This window comes from Uranotaenia lowii, chromosome 2 (assembly GCF_029784155.1).
Source record: "Uranotaenia lowii strain MFRU-FL chromosome 2, ASM2978415v1, whole genome shotgun sequence".
Taxonomy (NCBI): Eukaryota; Metazoa; Arthropoda; class Insecta; order Diptera; family Culicidae; genus Uranotaenia; species Uranotaenia lowii.
Window position 1 is genome coordinate 256947444 of NC_073692.1, and position 19188 is coordinate 256966631.

The window sequence follows — 19188 nt, forward strand, 5'->3', positions numbered from 1 at the left end:
CCGCGAAGGAATACGATCCTATCGGGCCAGTAAGCAACCAAACCGGACATTGAAGCAGAATTTAGAAGCCAAAGGACGTGCCCGGAAGTTATACAACAACATTCCAACGAAGTACGACGGATGCATCCTCATGGATGACGAAACGAACGTGAAGATGGATTTTGGGCAGCTTCCTGGCCAAAAATTATGTAAAGCCACTGCACTGGTCATGGTGATGTCCCCGGCAAGTTCGAATTCGTTTTTGCTGATAAGTTTGCAAGAAATTGTTTGATCTCGCAAGGTATTTGCAGCTGCGGACGAAAAACTCCGGTTTTTGTGAAAAACAAGACCATGGACTCCGAAATTTACAAGGGGGAATGACTGAAAAACTTTTTTTTTCGTACATTAGATCTCACAAAGGACCAGTTAAGTTTTCGCCAAATTTGGCAAGCTGCCACTACAGCAAAGAGGTACTACAGTGGTATCGGGCCAACGGGTGGATTTTGTCGAAAAGAACATCAACCCACCCAACTGCCCTCAATTCCGCCCTATCGACAAATTTTGGGTAATTGTCAAGAAGAAGATGAAGAAGAATGGTAGGACGACTCTGAATGGAACAGAGATGAAGAGATTGTGATACAAAATGGCCGCTGAGGTCAGCGAATAGGGTGTCCAAACTAAAATGAGTGGTACTCGAAGAAAAGTTCAAAAATTCATCAAAACAACATCGGAATAATTTTTTTTATTATTTTCCTTTTAAGTGCACTAAAACCCTACATTTAAATTTCAAAACATTTTTATTTCGTTTACATAAATGCCTTTAATGCCACGAATTCCTCTAGCAAACACCTTAACGGAGAATCGGGTAGGGCACAATCAATTTATCATGTAATTATTCATCACTGTGCTTTATCCCCTAATCCAAGGAAAAATCACAATTTCACAATAACAAACTTCGAAAATTTAAATTTCACAGTGAAAAAAAGCACTTGCGATACCAACAAACCCTCGCCTACCCCATCCTCAACCATTTTAATTTTTAAATCTAAAATCAAGACCCAGATCAGTTGATAGAATACTTGCTTTTAAGCTAATGGCCATGAGTTCGAGTCCTATAGTAAACAACGAAAACCGCTTCACCGATATGTTTTCTATGTCTGTTCGCCAGAGCTGCACATGGTCAGTGTCAAGGTGGGTATATATTCAGGAGGTGTTCCCGAATAACGAATTCCCGATTCAGCCATTTTGGCTATGTAGGCTATGCAACTATACGGAACTCATGAAGTTTGTTTACCAACGAACCCCAGAAAGGCTGAGCAAAAAATAAACAAACTCATTGAGAGCCCCGCTCACTTCTCGCCTACTTACTGTGAAAGTCGGAGAACCTAGTGTATCTAAGAACCTTGGTCAGTGTCAGATATCCAATGTCAGTCGACTTTGATAGTGCCTTGAATGTCATTGTCATGTGATACCTACTAATACCGTATTTGTTTTCACCACCCCAAAGTGTTGCACCATCCACGCTGAAAACGAGCATGAATCGAGTTTTGCACCCACCTTTGTTGGTGTACGTGAAATCGGCAGTGTCAACAGAAAACATCAAGCTGTCAAAAATCCATTACAGCTGGTATTTGTTTTCGTTTGACTTCGAAAATTGAAATGAAATTTACTTTAGTTGATCATTTTTTTTTTGAATAATATGAAAATTTTAGCATGAATTTATATATTATGTTGAATTGTGAAGATTTCAGATTTATTTTGCTTGGTAGATTCGCCTCTGGCTCTGATGATAACTGCAATACCGGCTGATTCTGGACGGTCTATGTTTGCTGCTGCTAGACTGCAATTACCCCAGCTTGAAGGTTCCGGTATTTTGAACGTTTATTCCTCGCAAATACCTCGAGTACCTATTTCCGTTTTCAGATGACAAAAGAAAAATTCTTGGAAGTCAAATTGGCGAACTCAGATCGCGGAAGTCGGGGGAGAAAATTTTGCTAACAGACCGAAACGAACGAAATTCAAGCTCCCAATGCGGGTTTAGTCTCGAACTACCGTTTTTGAAGGGCAACGGGTGGGAATCCGGGACTTGGCGCAACCGAGCATCGTCACCTTAAGGCACAGCTCGAAGCTGGCTCGAAGCAGATTAGCTTCGATGCAGCTGAACGCTTCTTGCTGTGGAGATCAACTTATAGGACCCTCCCGAACAAGAAAACTTTTCGATTTGGGCGATTCCATTAGATCTTTGGGTTGGTCTTTTTGCACTCGGATTAGCTGCTCTTTTTCGGCATCGCCTGGAACCGATTGCAGCAAGCCTTCTGGGCACATTTCTTCTTGGAAGCGTTGTTTGCTTTGGAACGTGCCATCCAGGTGAAATTCTCCGCCTCTGTTGGAAACGGCACTGGTATTGAATCCGGAACAAGTTTCCGTTCTTCGGGATAATAAAGAGAAAAAAACAGCTCGAACGCAATTTATACGGTAATAAACCAACCAGCTGATATTTGTTTACATCGGGAAGCATGTGCTGTCAAAATTCATGATAGTATTGGTGAGAGCGCAAGCAACACCGAATATTTTCAGAGTGTTCCACCGTCCACTTTATGGTGCACTACCAGTGGACTACTCATCCTGAAAACGAGCATGAAAACAGCAAAAAGTGCACTACCGGTAGTGCCCCGGTGCACCACCACACGAAAACGAATTCTCTATAAGTTTTTGTCAGCGACATAAACTTACAATGTCATGACCGAGTAGAAAGATCAACATTTTGATTTCTATGACATTTTTTTCTCACAGTAAAAGATATCGTTTTTCAAATTGTTGCACAACGAATAACATAAAATCATCTCCAACACAACCACAAAATCGAATCGAATGAAATTGACTGAAAATTACCAGCCTTGCTGTTCGTCAAAGCCACCATTCATCAAAAGTCTCGAATATCGCAAAGATGTTAAAACGACTATAATCGTAACAAAAATAAATTTAGTATTTGTCAACTCTGAAAGGTTTCTTAAAATATTCACATTCTTTTTTAAGCATTCACTTCGCAAAACAAAGCCTAAACAAACACTATGAGTGTGACAGTTTTCTTTTTAATTCCTCGCAGTTCGAGTAATGATCATTATAATGATTACAAGCCGATTGTTTCCAGAGTCGTATCGTAGTGTTGAGTCACCCAGGCGAATGCAATCCGCTGAACAATCTGAACAATGTGCTGGGCGGAAGGAGAAAAGCTTTTAGCTTAATTCTTCCCTGTGTGTGTGCGTTTAATGTCTTCCTGTTTACATTGAGGGGATGAGTGAGAAGATATATATGTTTTTTTTTTACTGTTGTCTAAACATTTAACGCCCTCTTTTGCTGCCCCCAACCTGATCGATTTCAGTGAAGAATGTCCGATTTTAATTTTTTCCCAAAATTTTATTTCTTCTTGAGAGAAGCACACAAAATATCATAAAAATGATAAATAAATATTGATATGACGCTTGCGGCTTCCCGTCGCGAGCTTAAGATTTATATTTGATCCTGTGAGCAAATAATAGCACGCCTTAACGATTCCCTTTTTGCACCATAAAATATTAAAGATTGCTTTCAATAAAAGTCCACTGAGCAGGAAAAATGCTAAATGTCTTTTGGTGTTTATGATCCGACCAAACACCCTCACTTTTTGCATCCCACAAAGCAGCGAGGAATGTAGGCATGTTCCCGAACATTTCGCCTTCCCACCAGGAAGCAAAATAATACCGCTGCTCATAGCATGAGACGGAAAAAAATCACGACCGACGACGGCAGGATTTCCAAGTTTCGTCATTTCAGCTGACTCTCTCTCTGCATGGTTGGGTGAAAGAAATTATCGCACGAAATTTATTAGCACTGCCACCATAAATATCGGTGACGGATGTTCACGTGGCGACTCCCAAGGACGAACCGGAAGCAGGAATGCAACAACGTTGACTTTCTGAGGTCAATTCCCTCTTGCGTACGAAATCACATCCCCTTGACGTCTCTGAGAAACACATTCTTGCCTAACGTTAATTCTTTTTTGTTGATTGACGAATGAATGAAAGCAATTTACAATATTTCCAGCTGAAAATTGTTTTTGATTTATAAAGTGTCAGAATGATAAAGGTACATTTCAGCGTGTCGTAACTATTTGGTGACAAACTTTTTCGGTTAAATGTTCAATGCCGAACTTTTTTCAAACTAATCACTAATCAATGAATATGTAGGTACTCTTAAAGCTTATTAAATTCTCTACCCAACACATTTCTTTTGGTCTTCTTACAGCATACAGTTTCATACACTGACAATACATTTCACAAATGCATCACGAGAAAATGTGTGAAATGTACATAGATCAACGGTCAAAATCTGTAAAATTAAGCAATATGAGCTGCGGATGGTCACAACTTCAAATTATGATCCAACGCAAAATTAAATATTTAAAAAATTCGTTGATTTTCAAAGTATTTTATTACTCAAGCTGATCAGATCAGATTTGGTGTGCATCTTCTGGTAGTAAAACTATGTTAACCTACCTTTGCGGTTAAAAAAAGGACAATTTGCCAGATATGGTCAAATAAATTATACCATTTTGGAATCCTCTACATGTTCACTATCTATCTATTCATAACAATTTTTATGGCGTCTGAAAATTGAACCGGAAAACAAAATTGACCAGAAAAAAGCGTTTGAAAAGTCAACTCTCAAGACCTGTGTTATGGAATTTGTGCTAAAATTTTTTTTATACAGGCAGCGATAAAACATGCCATCAATAACAAATCTCTCCAAATGTGAATGCTTCCCTTCACGATGTCGTTTTTTTCCAGTTAAAAAAATTAACTGCTCTATCCATAAATGTACGTACAAGTATCAGCAAAAACCACCACTAGCAACTTCCCGGAATATTTTTCCCATTGACTTCCATATCCGTTGTCTATGAAATTTTGCTTCCTGATTGTGATTTAAATCCTGCTGTTGAACCTCAGTCTTAGAATTTCGGCTTCGAATACCTCGACCGACCAGAGTTTGTAATTTATCGTTATTTTTCGATAGTTGCTCGATGCCTCGAATATTCCTGCCGCATACCGGGGCCAAAAACGAATCGCAGTGAAGTCCCAATTCTCCCCAGCAGACCAGCAATGCCCGGTTCAATTTTTGAGAAGGAAGACGAAAAACGTTACCCAGCATCCGGTTTCCTTTCCTCGAATGAAAATATGAAGTGAAAAAAGGAAGCTGAAATAAAAGCATCAGAATCGGCTCCGGGAGGCCAGAGTTTTGCTGCGAGATGGGCAAGATTGCTTCGGTCGACCGTGGCTAGGGCCGTGGAAAGGGTTTTTTTTACCTTCTTCTGTTATTTCTACTCAGTTCTCTCGATGTGGTTCGATTTGCTTGTCCGAGCTGCTTGCTTGCATTTCAATGGAATATTTATTCCCAAGGGTCATTCAGCAGAAACCGGTAGTATAGTGGCACTACTCATAGCGCTTCCATGCCAGTCCTGGTAGTAGTTCATGGTTCAATTATTATCGACGGAAATGAATACCGATTTCACCGAGCCAACATCGGCAGAATTTATCCGTGGGATGAATAGTAAAACTCAAACAAGAAAAGAAAGCAACCAAGTCACGGGAGAAAGGAGAAAATCCCTGGAAGGTTCGATGAAATTACAAACTCGAAACTGGTTCCAACATTCATTCGTCCGCTTATCGCGGGGTTTTGTTCCGAAATAATACCTACCCTGACAGGTTGAATCGATATTGGAGTCCAAATTAGAGCGGACATTATTCAAAGTTTATTTTGCCTTATAGCTTTCAATGAGTTGTAACTTTGATTCACATCCAATTTATTTAATTTGATGTTATGAACGCATTGATTGTAAAAGAAGAATGGTAAAAATAAAAAAAAACATAAATTTAAATAAAACTGAAATATACAAAAAATAAAACATTATTAAAAATTGTAGACCGATAGACCCTTATGGTCTTAGCCGTCACTTTGAAGAGTGACACACAGTGAAGAAAAAAAACTGGAATAAAGGGCGAACACGAAATTATTGCTACACCGAAAATGTCATGCCATTTTTTTAAAAATGTTTGAAATCAAACCAAAATATCAGAATAGTTTTATACATGCATTTACTTCAAAATTCAAAACAAAAAATTGTCGATGGAGCCTTGAGTGCCAAATTGAACGCATTTTCGCTTGATGTCCTCCATCAAAGTCTTTACAGTGTCATTCGGTTCCAGTTTCACTGTTTTTTTTTTTCATTTTCTAAACATGTCCTTCTCGTCTTTGACTGTTTTCTTCCTCTTCCGAAGTTCCCGCTTCATTATTGCCCAGTACTGCTCCACCGGGCGCAGCCCTGGACAGTTTAGCGGATTCATGTCCTTTGGTACAAAATGGACAGAATTGGCCTCATATCCCTACAGGACACTTTTAGAATAGTGGCATGATGCCAAATCTGGCCAAAATAGCGGAGCTTTGTCGTGCTGCTGCAAGAACGGAAAAAGGCGCTTCTCGAGGTACTCAGATTTGTAGATCTCGCCATTTACTGTACCCTTTGTCACGAAAGGCTCACTTCTCAGTCCGCAAGAGCAGATGGCCTGCCAAACGAGATATTTAAAGGCGAACTTCGACATTTTCTTCCTCTTAAATTTGTGATCCTCATCGAACTTGTTCTTGCCGGTGAAAAACTCCAACTTAGGAATTTCCTTAAAATCGGCTTTTATAAACGTCTCGTCGTCCATCACACAGCAGCCATATTTTGTCAGCATCTTCTCGTGGAGCTTCCGTGCCCGAATTTTAGCCGTCGATTGTTGCCGCTCACCGCGATTTGGTAAGTTCTCTACCTTGTATGTATGTAGTCCAGCTCTCTTCTTTGCATTCTGGACGTAGCTCTGCGACATGCTGATCTTTTTAGCCAAATCATGACTTGAGACGTTGGGATCTTCTTTAATCATCCGCTTCACCTTTTCCTCCGTCGTTTTGTTCTCGTCCCGGTTTTCTTCCAGCTCCTTTGCCGTGGTTCAACGTCAACTGCTCCTGGAACCGTTTCAACACTCTGGAGACGGTTGAATGGTGAATGTTCAATACTTTTTCTAACTGCCGGGGCGACATTTCAGAAAATTCCAGGTGTTTGGAAAGAATTTGTTTTCTCGACTTGCGTTAGTTCACCTCCATTTTCGTTGAATCGAAAACATGACTTCGAGTTTGACATCATGTAAACAATACACATCAATGAGAAAGTGTGCAAAATTTGTATGATTTTTACCCAATGTTAAAAAAGTTATGCCCTGTTGAATGTGTCGCAATAATTTCGTGTTCGTCCTTTAACAGTTATGAAGTGAAGTCTGCATGGTTATTTTGAAGAATCAGATGCTTCCGTGAAATCGGGCAAACTTCGGTGGAACCGAGAATGTTGTTTTCCAACAAGATTAAGCCCATGCCATACCTCGAAACGGATCCAAACCTACCTAGAAGAGAGTATGAAGTTTTGGTCGAAGGATCTTTGGCCTCGTAGCAAACCCGGATTTGGACCCCTCAACTATCTGATAAGGGCGTATTTTCAAGTAAATGCCTTTAAATCCTCTCACGCAAGTGTCGGTTCTCTGAAGCGTGGGCATTAGACCGCTGCAAGCTTTGTATGGAAATTTTGAACTTGTAAATTTTTGCAACTCCCATACTTTTTTTGGTTGTTTTGACTACAGAAAATGGCAATAAAATTTTTGGAAGCGATTCGTTGAGTCCTGAATTAGCGCAACGAGTTGTAAATTTGTATGGGAAACCAAAATTTTGCATTAAAAATCACTTGAGAATAATATAAAATTCACTTGACATGTCCACAACAATATATAAAAACTTCTTTCTAAATAAACAGCAGGTATTTGAATTTTTAGTAACGAATGAAAACCAAAATTAGTAAAATATAAAAATTTGGATTTACAATGAAAAACTATAACTGAAGTATGACTCATAATTATTCCATATACTTTCTTTCATTCAAACTATTAACCTTTTCATCTGATCCCTAGTGACATAAACTGCTTTTAGTAATGCAAAACGCATTTTGCGAAAGGTTTAAAAAAAGGGATTAAAGCGTAGTAAAAACTGTCTTGTTCGCACGGCTTTAGTAGAACTGAAACGCTGACAAACATGGAAAAGTAAAATAAAGGAACGGGCTCACCCAAAATGTCAAACAAAATGCCAATCCTAAGGATCTATCGATGTAGAGGAGTCCGCGTTCCACCAAAACAGCTGCTTCAATCTTGGGTGGGAGAAGGGTGGGGTTGTTCGCTTTCCGGAAGTTCCGTTCCCGTTGCTTGATTGGTAAGTGCAGCCAATTTTCCGGAAATTGTCTTAAATTTTTCGATGACAGAAAGAAACGCGTCCTTCTCACTCGGCCACAGCCTACCAAGACCTGTCGGTTGAATCTCCAAAGTCATATTTGTTTCTCGGATTTGAGATAAAGGTCGTTACTGTTTGAGTATGATCGCTAATTTTAATAAAAATGGTATCGTTTTTTATATGTGTCGGTACTTGAGCAAAGAAATCAAAAAGATTATAGGAGGGCTTTGTGCTTTACCACAGAATTGTTGTTTTTCATGCAGGTCCTGGGCTGGGCAAATCAAGGAGATTTAATCTGAAAACCTGGAACAGTCTAAGAAAATCTAGGCAGAATTCAGAATTTATTCATTAAAAACAAGAGTATCAAGAAACAAGAGTAGTTTCTGTATCGGAGCCCAGATTCGTTTGAAACATACAGTGTCGGACAATAGAATAGGACCGCTCTAATGCAAAATATTCAAATCACCTTTAAACTGCCAATTCAAATTTAATAATATGCGACACCTTGCGGTAAGCACTTATTGTAGTATGCCAACTTTGTATACTGCACGTTTGTTGCAATCAAAGCAACCCGTTTGTTCTACTCGACCAGAAAGCTGTCAGAGGGTGACAAAAGTCGCGCCATAAAATAGGACCAGCTCATCGGTTCGGCTGTTCCGGCATTTGCAGCGCTCTAGATTTGAAGAAAAGGTGTTGTTTTCGGTGTTGTTGGTCTATTTTCGTGTCCTGGTAAGTATTTCCCATAAAATTTTCATGTAAATCATGAAAACAATCAAAAAATAAAGATTTCCTTCCTCCTACTCTGTTTTTAGCGAAAAAGCGATGGGTCTGGCACAGCACTGCACGGAGGTCCAGCGAGCGATCATCCGGAATCTGTACAAGGCTGGCAAAAGCCAACGCGAGATTGCCGACTACTTAGGAAGGTCGAAAACTTTCGTTTTCAACGCGCTCCACAGCACCGGCAAAAGGGAACTGACCGGCCGCCCCCGCAAAACGACGCCGAAGGACGATTCGGCAATCAAGCGGGCCTCGCAAAAGGACCCTTTCAAAGCGTCCAAGCAGATTAGAGACGAGCTGAACTTATCTGTGAGTTCCCGGACGGTTCACAACGGTTGGCGGAGAAGGGACTAGGAAGAAAAAGTCCCCGGAAGGTGCCGAAGCACTTGAAGACGCGGCTGAAGTATGCGAAGGACCACTTCGATTGGGTCGGTCCGGAAAAGGAGAAACTATGGAGAAATGTGCTGTGGTCGGATGAGACCAAAGTGAACCTCATCGGCTCGGAAGGAAAGAGTTGAGTCCATCGTCCACTCGGCTGTGCATATATGCCCCAGTATACAAATAAAACATTCAAACATGGAGGAGGTAGTATCATGGTGTGGGGGTGCTTTTCTTGGTACGGGGTTGGTCCCTTGTACTGGATCGATCGGATTATGGACCAGTATCTCTACGCCCAGATACTTCGGGAAGTAATGCTGTCACACGTCGAGTGGCAGATGCCCCTAAAGTGGCAGTTCCAGCAGGACAACGACCCCAAACATACCGCTAAAACGGTTAAAAAGTGGTTCCAGGATAATAATAGACGTTATGGAGTGGCCAGCACAGTCCCCTGATCTCAATCTCATAGAGAACCTATGGGAAATAGTTAAACGTAAGGTGTACACCGAAAAATAAAAAAAAAACAAGCAGCAGCTGTGGGAGAGAATCCAGGCGGTGTGGTACGCTATCCCGGTGAGAACGTGCCAAAAGCTGGTGGAGTCGATGCCGAACCGGGTGCGAGAAGTGATGCGTAAAAAGGGTTATACCACCAAGTACTTACCCTGCAAATCGATCACGGTATGAATTTCCTTTTTTTTTACCATGAATTCTAAAGCGGTCCTATTTTATGTCGCGTTATTTTAGTCAGTAAGTATGCTTAAAACGCATTTTTAAATAAAGAACAATTGTTTTAACTACGGATGATTTTCATTTCTTCGAAGAATGGAATTTACAATTTGTAAATGGTTTGATGCACTTAAATGGAAATTTTTTTCTCAAAGTTTTGTCACTTTCTATTTTGGATTAAGCTGTGGTCCTATTCTATTGTCGGGTTTCCAATCAATAATGGTGTATGTTATTTTGATGAAACGAATAAGTAAAATCACAAAACTTAACTAAATCCGGTATTCGTATCTCAAATATCTGAACAACACCTTTCCCAAATATGCATTGAATATCCGGGCAAGCCCAGATTATTCCGGATAATTTGATATCCTAATGCAAGATTGCTTTTCCATGAATACGTGTTGTCGCGGAATATTAGATTGCAGTTTGAAAAATAAAGATATTTTAAAATATATTTGGAATGCTTACAATATTTCCAGTTTCTCTTCATCGTGTTGCTTAGTGAAAAAAGTGAAAATTTTCAATGAAAATGATTGATTTTTATTTTAAAAAAACAGCAATGCATAACAATCACCAGCCGTAAGCCTCGGAAAATCCATTTTGACTGAGCATTAAAGCAAATTTTACCATAAACCCCCCTACATTTATGCCATTTTAAAAACCATCTGCGGAAGACAGTGGAAATAATTCGTGCTTCATGTAATGTTTCCCCTTTTTTCCAATCTCATTTCGCTTCCAGGGACTGGCACACTTGTCATCGCAATCCGACAAAGCCACTCGCCAAGCCCATCCCCGCAAAACTCCAGTCCGGTGCCATTCCACCCCTCTTGCGTCGTCAAAAGCAGAAGCAGAAGAAGAAGAAGGAAGGTAACAACATCAAAGGTGTGGTGTGAGTGAAACAGACTGACGACGGACGCGCGCACCAGAGTGAGTGGCAAGACGAAAATAGAGGAAGTGCTAGAGCGAGTCCTTCCGGAGGGGACCAGCGAAACCGGCCAGAGTGATGATGTCCACCTCGTTAAATCAGCATAACAATATGTGCCACTCCAACTTAATATTCATCATACTTTTTATTTTTAACGGTAAGTACCCTACCTGATACATATTCGCTGTAATTTAATGCAGACGTTAGCAGCCTTGTAGAGGATTCGATTTATTGATGATTTTTTTTAAATTATTACACCTAAAGAACTTAATGAGAGGAACATTCATTTGTACATACTGTGTTATATTTTAATTTAATTTAGAGCCGAATCCTCTGCCATAATCAGGGTATAATTTACCTAATAAAAAAACGGGAAAATTTTTCTAATGAAAGCTTATTTAAATACTATAGTATAGTATTTGTAAAGAAAAAAGAGTAACTGACCGAAGAACTGGTCACATTAAAACAATTTTATTTCGCAGTGTGGTTGCTTTTTTTTCCTGCAAGAAATTTCCCAATATGGTCCTACCAAGTAAAGCCAGGCATTGGCCAAAATTGTCAACGCACTTTGGGCCGCACAGCTATAAATTCCACGGTATTCGTTCGTTCGTTCGATTCGAATGTTGAAGTGCTCTCCAGCCCAAAAGACAACGAAACAACGAAATAGCCACTCGAGTTGATGACTGCCGGTAGAATTGTATACGCTCCTTTCGAAAAATCGTTCGAGTGTCCCTGTTCACAACCTGTCAAGGTTTTATTAAATCAAAGAGCTTTAAAGAGACGTGCAGTGGGACAACATTAAGAGAAAAAAGCCTCAGTAACCCTTTATTTTTGCAAAATTTACAGATGTTTAGTTGCATGATAAATAATAAACAACTTTTGTTCTACGAAAAACTTCATCGTTGAGGAAAATTTTCAAACAATTTCTGAAAAATTGCTCAACCGCAAGGGGCAAAAAAACTTGAAAATCAATACATTTTTGAGTAAAAATCTGATTTTCTGTTATTTTACACAAAGAATGTTTGATCGCTTTCTGTGAAGCTATTTCATTGATTTCATTAAAAAGTCAAGAAGGAAAGTCTTTTCTACATTTTTTCATTTAACAAAAAAACCAATTGACACTGTCAATGTTATCTTATTTTCTTAATCATAGTTAGAAATTGAATATTTATTTTGAAATAAAATACTATATTTTTGGAAAAACGTACAAAATTCGATAAAAAACTGTGAAATCTGTGAATATTTTCAAAACTGTGTGTTCTGAGACAGAGACATATGTGATGAAAAATCGCCCAAAAACCTGTGAAATTAAAGATTTTTCTGTGATTTCGACAACCGTGAATGAGATTGCTTCAAAAATAAATTTTTATATATTTAATTGAGAAATTGTTCTACAACAAACTGAGTTATTTTATTTTCACGAAAAGGAAACTTCGAACACATACGTTTTTTTTTATCAACCCCAACTCTAGATGGGGCTTCAATTTAATTTCTTTTCAGATTTCAGATTCAGATTTCAGATTCAGATTTCAGATTCAGATTTCAGATTCAGATTTCAGATTCAGATTTCAGAATCAGATTTCAGATTCAGATTTCAGATTCAGATTTCAGATTCAGATTTCAGATTCAGATTTCAGATTCAGATTTCAGATTCAGATTTCAGATTCAGATTTCAGATTCAGATTTCAGATTCAGATTTCAGATTCAGATTTCAGATTCAGATTTCAGATTCAGATTTCAGATTCAGATTTCAGATTCAGATTTCAGATTCAGATTTCAGATTCAGATTTCAGATTCAGATTTCAGATTCAGATTTCAGATTCAGATTTCAGATTCAGATTTCAGATTCAGATTTCAGATTCAGATTTCAGACTCAGATTTCAGATTCAGATTTCAGATTCAGATTTCAGATTCAGATTTCAGATTCAGATTTCAGATTCAGATTTCAGATTCAGATTTCAGATTCAGATTTCAGATTCAGATTTCAGATTCAGATTTCAGATTCAGATTTCAGATTCAGATTTCAGATTCAGATTTCAGATTCAGATTTCAGATTCAGATTTCAGATTCAGATTTCAGATTCAGATTTCAGATTCAGATTTCAGATTCAGATTTCAGATTCAGATTTCAGATTTCAGATTCAGATTTCAGATTCAGATTTCAGATTCAGATTTCAGATTCTGATTCTGAATTTGAAATCTCGATCCAAAGTTCTATTTGAACGGCACGTTACAGATGTTAATACCTCTTTTTTTAGTCTTATTTATTTTTTTAAATGTATAACAAAGCTGAATTCTCCTTTCAAGTGGTTTGTTTTAATTTTAATGAATATGACAAATTGAGAATGACACTTTTTGATGAACCAAGAGCGTGGACTGGTTCATAGGTATTTTTGTCTGTTTAACTTTAGCAGGCAGTTATAAGGTAAAAAAATTTATTGGAAAAAAAGTAATGTCAAATTGTTCCTTAAGTAAGGTACCTAAAATTTTTACATCACCTAGGTATGAAAACTTAAACACACCTACAACAACCATCTAGCGAACTTCAGCCGATCGAAAAAGTTTAGATCCCCAGCCATCAGTAAAAATTTCGATTTACCGTGCCCCATGGAAATATTCATTGTACCGAACAATTTTCCCTCGGACACAATTCTCGTCGTTTGGCCGGGCTGGAAAATGGAGGGACGCACGGCTGGCTCGGGCTTGTTCCTTCCCCCGGCCACGCGCTTCCTGATCGGAATTGAACGCAATCGAAATATTCAAATTTGAGGCAATTACGAGCCTGTTTTAAAATTAAAATAGACCTGTGGGAAATTTAGGCCAGCTCTAGCGGTTGTTTGGAAACACATGTACTACATCTGGAAATGGAATAATGATTGAGCGTTGTATTTCGGGGCCCTGTGCCTGCCTGAGCTGTGTGTAATCTAATGGGCCCGCTCGGTTGGTATCCAATATCTCTATTACGGAACCAGGTCCCTTACATGGGGATAATCAACTGCCTAGCTAGCCCGGAACCGTATGTTCTTCATTGCTTCGACGTTGGAGAGCGTGCAGAATATTCTATTTTTTCCCTCTTCTCTCTGCTGTCAGATTGGACGCACGCATCAACGTTCTCTATAGGCAATTTTGTGGCTTTTAATTGCTTCAATTAAATGGGGTCTCTCTGCCCGTATCCCTGTGTCTGTTGTAGTCAGTCCATGGACCCATCCTGCAATCAGAATTATTTCCGGATTCGTGAGGCTGGTCATTATAAATTAAAATCACTGAGTGGATGATTGCGGCGGCTAATGTGGGTGTTCAGAATTACTCATCATCCACGGGATTGAGCAGCCATTAAACACTTCCAAGGTTTGAAAACCACCTCTAGTGGAAATTAAATTTTTTAAACATATTTCGGTTTAGGATATAAATAAGGCTTTTTTGTTTTTAATTGAAAATAAAGTATATGCAGTAAAACTTGACAAAATCTCCAACCTTTCATCATAATAGTCCTTTGAATACATCCAGATGTTTCATACTTGAGTTGCAGGGAAGTGCCTCATCAGCAAAAATACAAAATTTGCAATGTTGTATCCATGTTAGAATGAATGTGCAGCTGGAAATTTATCATTCAAATGATTGATGCAATACTATCCAAAACATTAATCAAGTAATTCTTGCTGCTTAGCTACAGACAATCGATGCAAATGCTTTTTGTTGTACATTCATATCATGCCACAAATCAAATAGAATCCCAGCAATGATCGGTGTAAAATTGCTAACAACTACAATCTAATCATTCGTCTATTCCAGCAATTTTCAATTATCGACTGGCTATCGGATAAACGGAGGCTTGCACACGAAAGCAATTATCTAATATTATTGGATTAGCATAAACATCCGCTTAGATAGAAATAATTTTCAACCGTGTAGGTAATACGAATGAGTTTTTCTCCTGTCCAGCGCTTTTCTCAGACACAACTATCGTCTCTGAAACTAGTTTCTAGACTAACGCTTACATCTATGTAACCTATCCAAAACCCCTTTATGTTTCCTTTGATGCACGGAGTAGCTACCTAACTGTTTTTGAAAAAAGGTCTGAAAGATTTTGAAAAAAAAATCTGGATAGCAATCTTTGTCTCCGGATCTCAATGATGATCTCAATAAGATAGTCTCGAATCGTATCAAAATCGTATGGTTATCTTTCTGTTTCATTGTATTTCCGCAGCATTATCCATTTATAATACCTTTTAAACCAGGGGTTAGCAACCTTTTCAAGCAACGGGCCACTTTTAATTTGAAATTCCTCCGGCGGGCCGCATTGAAAATAAAATTTAGGTAATAATGGTTTGCAGAGCTTTACGTTATTTTTTATAACGAAATTTTTTTGACAAGCACAAAGCTGAAAAGGATAAATAAAACGAATTTTTTTACTTGCATAGACATTTTTTTATGTAAGGTGATTAAACTAGCAGAAATTGAGTAAGTTCGTCAGTAAATCTTGATCATTTTTCTATAATATTTAAAATTAATTAAAATATTTAGCAAATATTCATTTTTACAAAAAAGATAGATTATTTGCTTCAGTTTATTAAAAACGAAAATTTTTGAAAGTCTTTCTATGGTTTGTAAAAAGATTTGAACCTATTTTTGAAAAAGATTCTTTTTTTTTTGTTCGAACCTATGAAATGGCACTTTTCGTCTTCAGTTTTATTAAAAAATTCCCTGGTGATTAACCATAGCGATTTTTTCTGTAAAAAGTTTGTTCAAAACTTATTTAAATTTTGTCGTGAAAGTTCTTTTTTTCTTTAAACGTTTTTTTTTTATTTGAAGTTCTGAATGAAATCATTGCATTGAAATGTTGAGCAAGGTTTTAAAATCAGGATAAATACATTATTTTACAGATTTTTAACCAGATTTGTTAATGTAACAGTTAAAATTTTTGATTCTGAATTCTTTTTACAGATTTCATAAATTTTCCTAATTTAATGTAGATACCTCTGGGATAGGCTTTCTAAGGCTGCATCATGACTTTGGTAATGTGTTTTGCTAGTTGTGAAGTAAAATGAATCAATTTAACCAATGTTTGGCATGATTTGCCTATAAAATGTCTGAAAATAGCACATAACACATAACGGAGCTGCAAGGTGTCTCAGAATTGATTTTGACTTATTCAATATTTTTTGCCAGCTCTTGTTGTCGAGATAACTTTGAAAACAAGGAAAAAAATTAATTATTCAATTTGTTTACTTTTTTAACAAAACTATGACAAAATACAAATACTTATTGACTCAATGATGAACTTTCCCAAAGACCGCAAGTATTTTTTAATTTTTTTTCAAAAGTTATGGGAGTTTTCTTTTCGTCATTTTTTCCAAACCGGCAAAAAAGGATTTTTTTTTCGAAATTTTAAGGAAAAATCAAACTGAATTAAATCTTTGATATTTTTAAGACCATAGGTCAATTCATTTCGCAGTCTGCAACAAAGCTGTTGAATGAATTAAAATTCTTAATTGCAATATTCAATGACTTTCTTAAATGATGCCTGAAGCGATTTCTATAAATCGTAGGATTAATTTTTCTAAAGGGATCTCTGATCCAAGAATATCTTGGCAATATCTGAGCCCTTGATTAAATTAAGGGTCGAAAATTGATTGAAAAACTTTTTTATTGTTTTTATGCAGATTAATTGGCTTATCAGTTATGAAAGATCAATTTTACCCAAAACTGTTCAACTTTAAAAAAAATTTCATACGCCATACCAACGAAACTAGAAGTGATAGATAAAATCTGGGAAATGTTTTGACGCCAGGACGCCAAAACCTTTCAAAATCAGTTATTGAAACATTGGCACCAAAAATGCTGTTCCCCTGAGTAATCATTACAAACTTTTTGGGTTGAATCACAGAATTACAGATATTGTTTTGTCGAGAATTCAGAATTTTGCTGAGTCATGTCTATAAGAAATCTATAATTGTTCATTCAGTCTTGTTATAAAACTTTCCTTTTTTCCTTCATTAAATCAAGAAAAAAAATATTTCACTTCATCATAAAATTTTAACTTCGCTTGAAACAAAAAAAAATGACATAAATTACTTCCATATTATATTTTTCCAATAAATAATATTGCATCCATGCCTTTAAAATAAATGAAAACAAACTAAAATCCTACAAAAAAGTCAACAATTTTTATGATTATGGAAAAAATGCAACTGCGAACATACATATATGATCAAGTTGTTGATATATTTTTGGATTAGTAGAGACAGCTATTTTATGATAATTGACAATCTATTGTAGAAAAATATCGTGAAATAAATTTAATTTGAGATAAGCTTCGCGGGCCGCACAAACATGTCTCGAGGGCCGAATGCGGCCCGCGGGGCGCGGGTTGCTCATCCCTGTTTTAAACAGCTTATTCTGTACAAACAGCACGATACACGCCACAGAGGGTTGTTTGTACAAACTACACTGTATCAAAAAATTGTCCGTACAGCACGTACCTTGAAATCCAAACAATCAAAAAATGCACTTTTTCAGTCAATAAAAATACTACAATTACATCATTCGCTGCAGAAACTAGTCCTTTTTGTAGATAAGTATTAAAAATGTTTATGAATTAAACCTTAAAAATAATCCAATTCATTTTGTATAGAAAGTCCCAAAAACGACGTCAAAAAATTGTCCGTACACTGAGGCCTTTGTCAAATATTAGTCAAGTAAACAGTTATATGTCAGTCTGTCAAACGCAGAAATGTGAGTTGAATCTCAGCAAAGACAATTTCCAGGGGTCTGTGCGATAAATACGGTAAAATGAAGCATAAATCAGTAGAATTTCGTGTTTCCGGATGTCAACGGGATTTTTTTTTGTGAGAAGCAAACATTTTCCTGTTAATTAAATCAACAAAAATTAACAAGAAAATGTCTGCTCCTCACAAAAAATATCCGTTGACACCAGGAAACTGATTGCTGACCTGAAGAAGCTTGTAAAAGCTTGTCCGAAATTGCAGGTCTGGTAAAACGGCCACGATCGTCGGTTCAGTATGTCCTTCAGAACTTTAAGAAGACTAACTCCCTGGAGACTACTCCAGGAAGAGGCCGCAAACTGAAGCTTACGGATCGTCACCATCGCATCATTGTCAGGGAAATCAGTCAGAATCCTAAAATCAGCGCCCCGAAACTAGCAGACAGCCTGAAGAATTTTGAAAACATACAGGCAGAGCTGCAAATTATCAGTGTCAGACAGCCAATGTCTGCCGACTTTGATACTGCTTTGAATGTCTATGTCATGCGATACTGATTTTTGGTCAGCGACATGTGCTTACAATGTCATGACCAAGTTGAATGAACGACATCATGCTTGCTACGACATTTTTCTTCTTACGGCCACCAGCTACATTTTTTCAACTGTTGCGCAACTTATAACGTAAAATCCCTCCCATAACTGCCAAAAAATGAAATAGAAAGATGATCGTATGTGTGGTGCGAGTGGAGTGCAAAAATGCCATTCAATATTGACATTGCTGTCTGACCGACATTGTAGCTTGGTCATTCAGCTCGTAGATGACTTTGATATTCTTTTGATAACATCGACTACTAGACGTTGGTCAAGTCAAACAAAATTGACTGAAATTTGTCAGCTTTGCATACAGGTTAATCCTCAAAGGGTACGGAACATACTTCACGAGAAAAAATACCGAGGTCGTGTTGTTCTGAAGAAGCCGTTTATATCTGCTAAAAATAAGAAAAAGCGGCTGAAATATGCTCAAAAGTATGTCCTGGAACCGGAAGAGTTCTGGCAGAACGTCATATTTACTGACGAAAGCTAATTTAATATTTTTGGGTCTGACGGACATGTTATAGTATTGCGTAATCCAAATACTGAATTGAATCCGAAAAATTTGTGACCGACAGTTAAGCACGGTGGTGGCCATGTAATGGTGTGGTATGCTTTCAGCGCAAATGGCACCAGAAATTTGACATTCATTTACGGAGAAAAATAAATAGATTTGTCAGTCATATTACGAAAAACATTATTGTTTGGTTCTGACCCGAAAATACGATCAAACCAACCATCAGCCTATA

The 19188-nt window shown here is 37.7% G+C and overlaps 1 protein-coding gene across 2 annotated transcripts in view; it reads left to right on the forward strand.

The window, feature by feature from the left end:
• Positions 1 to 19188, forward strand: part of LOC129748113 (zwei Ig domain protein zig-8-like) — an 870358-nt gene that overhangs the window by 288601 nt on the left and 562569 nt on the right. For both annotated transcript variants that reach the window (XM_055742607.1, XM_055742608.1), the window contains exon 3: positions 10940 to 11282. In XM_055742607.1, the coding sequence (XP_055598582.1) occupies positions 11204 to 11282 (79 nt within the window). In that variant the 5' untranslated portion in view covers positions 10940 to 11203. The remainder of the gene's footprint in view (positions 1 to 10939; positions 11283 to 19188) is intronic.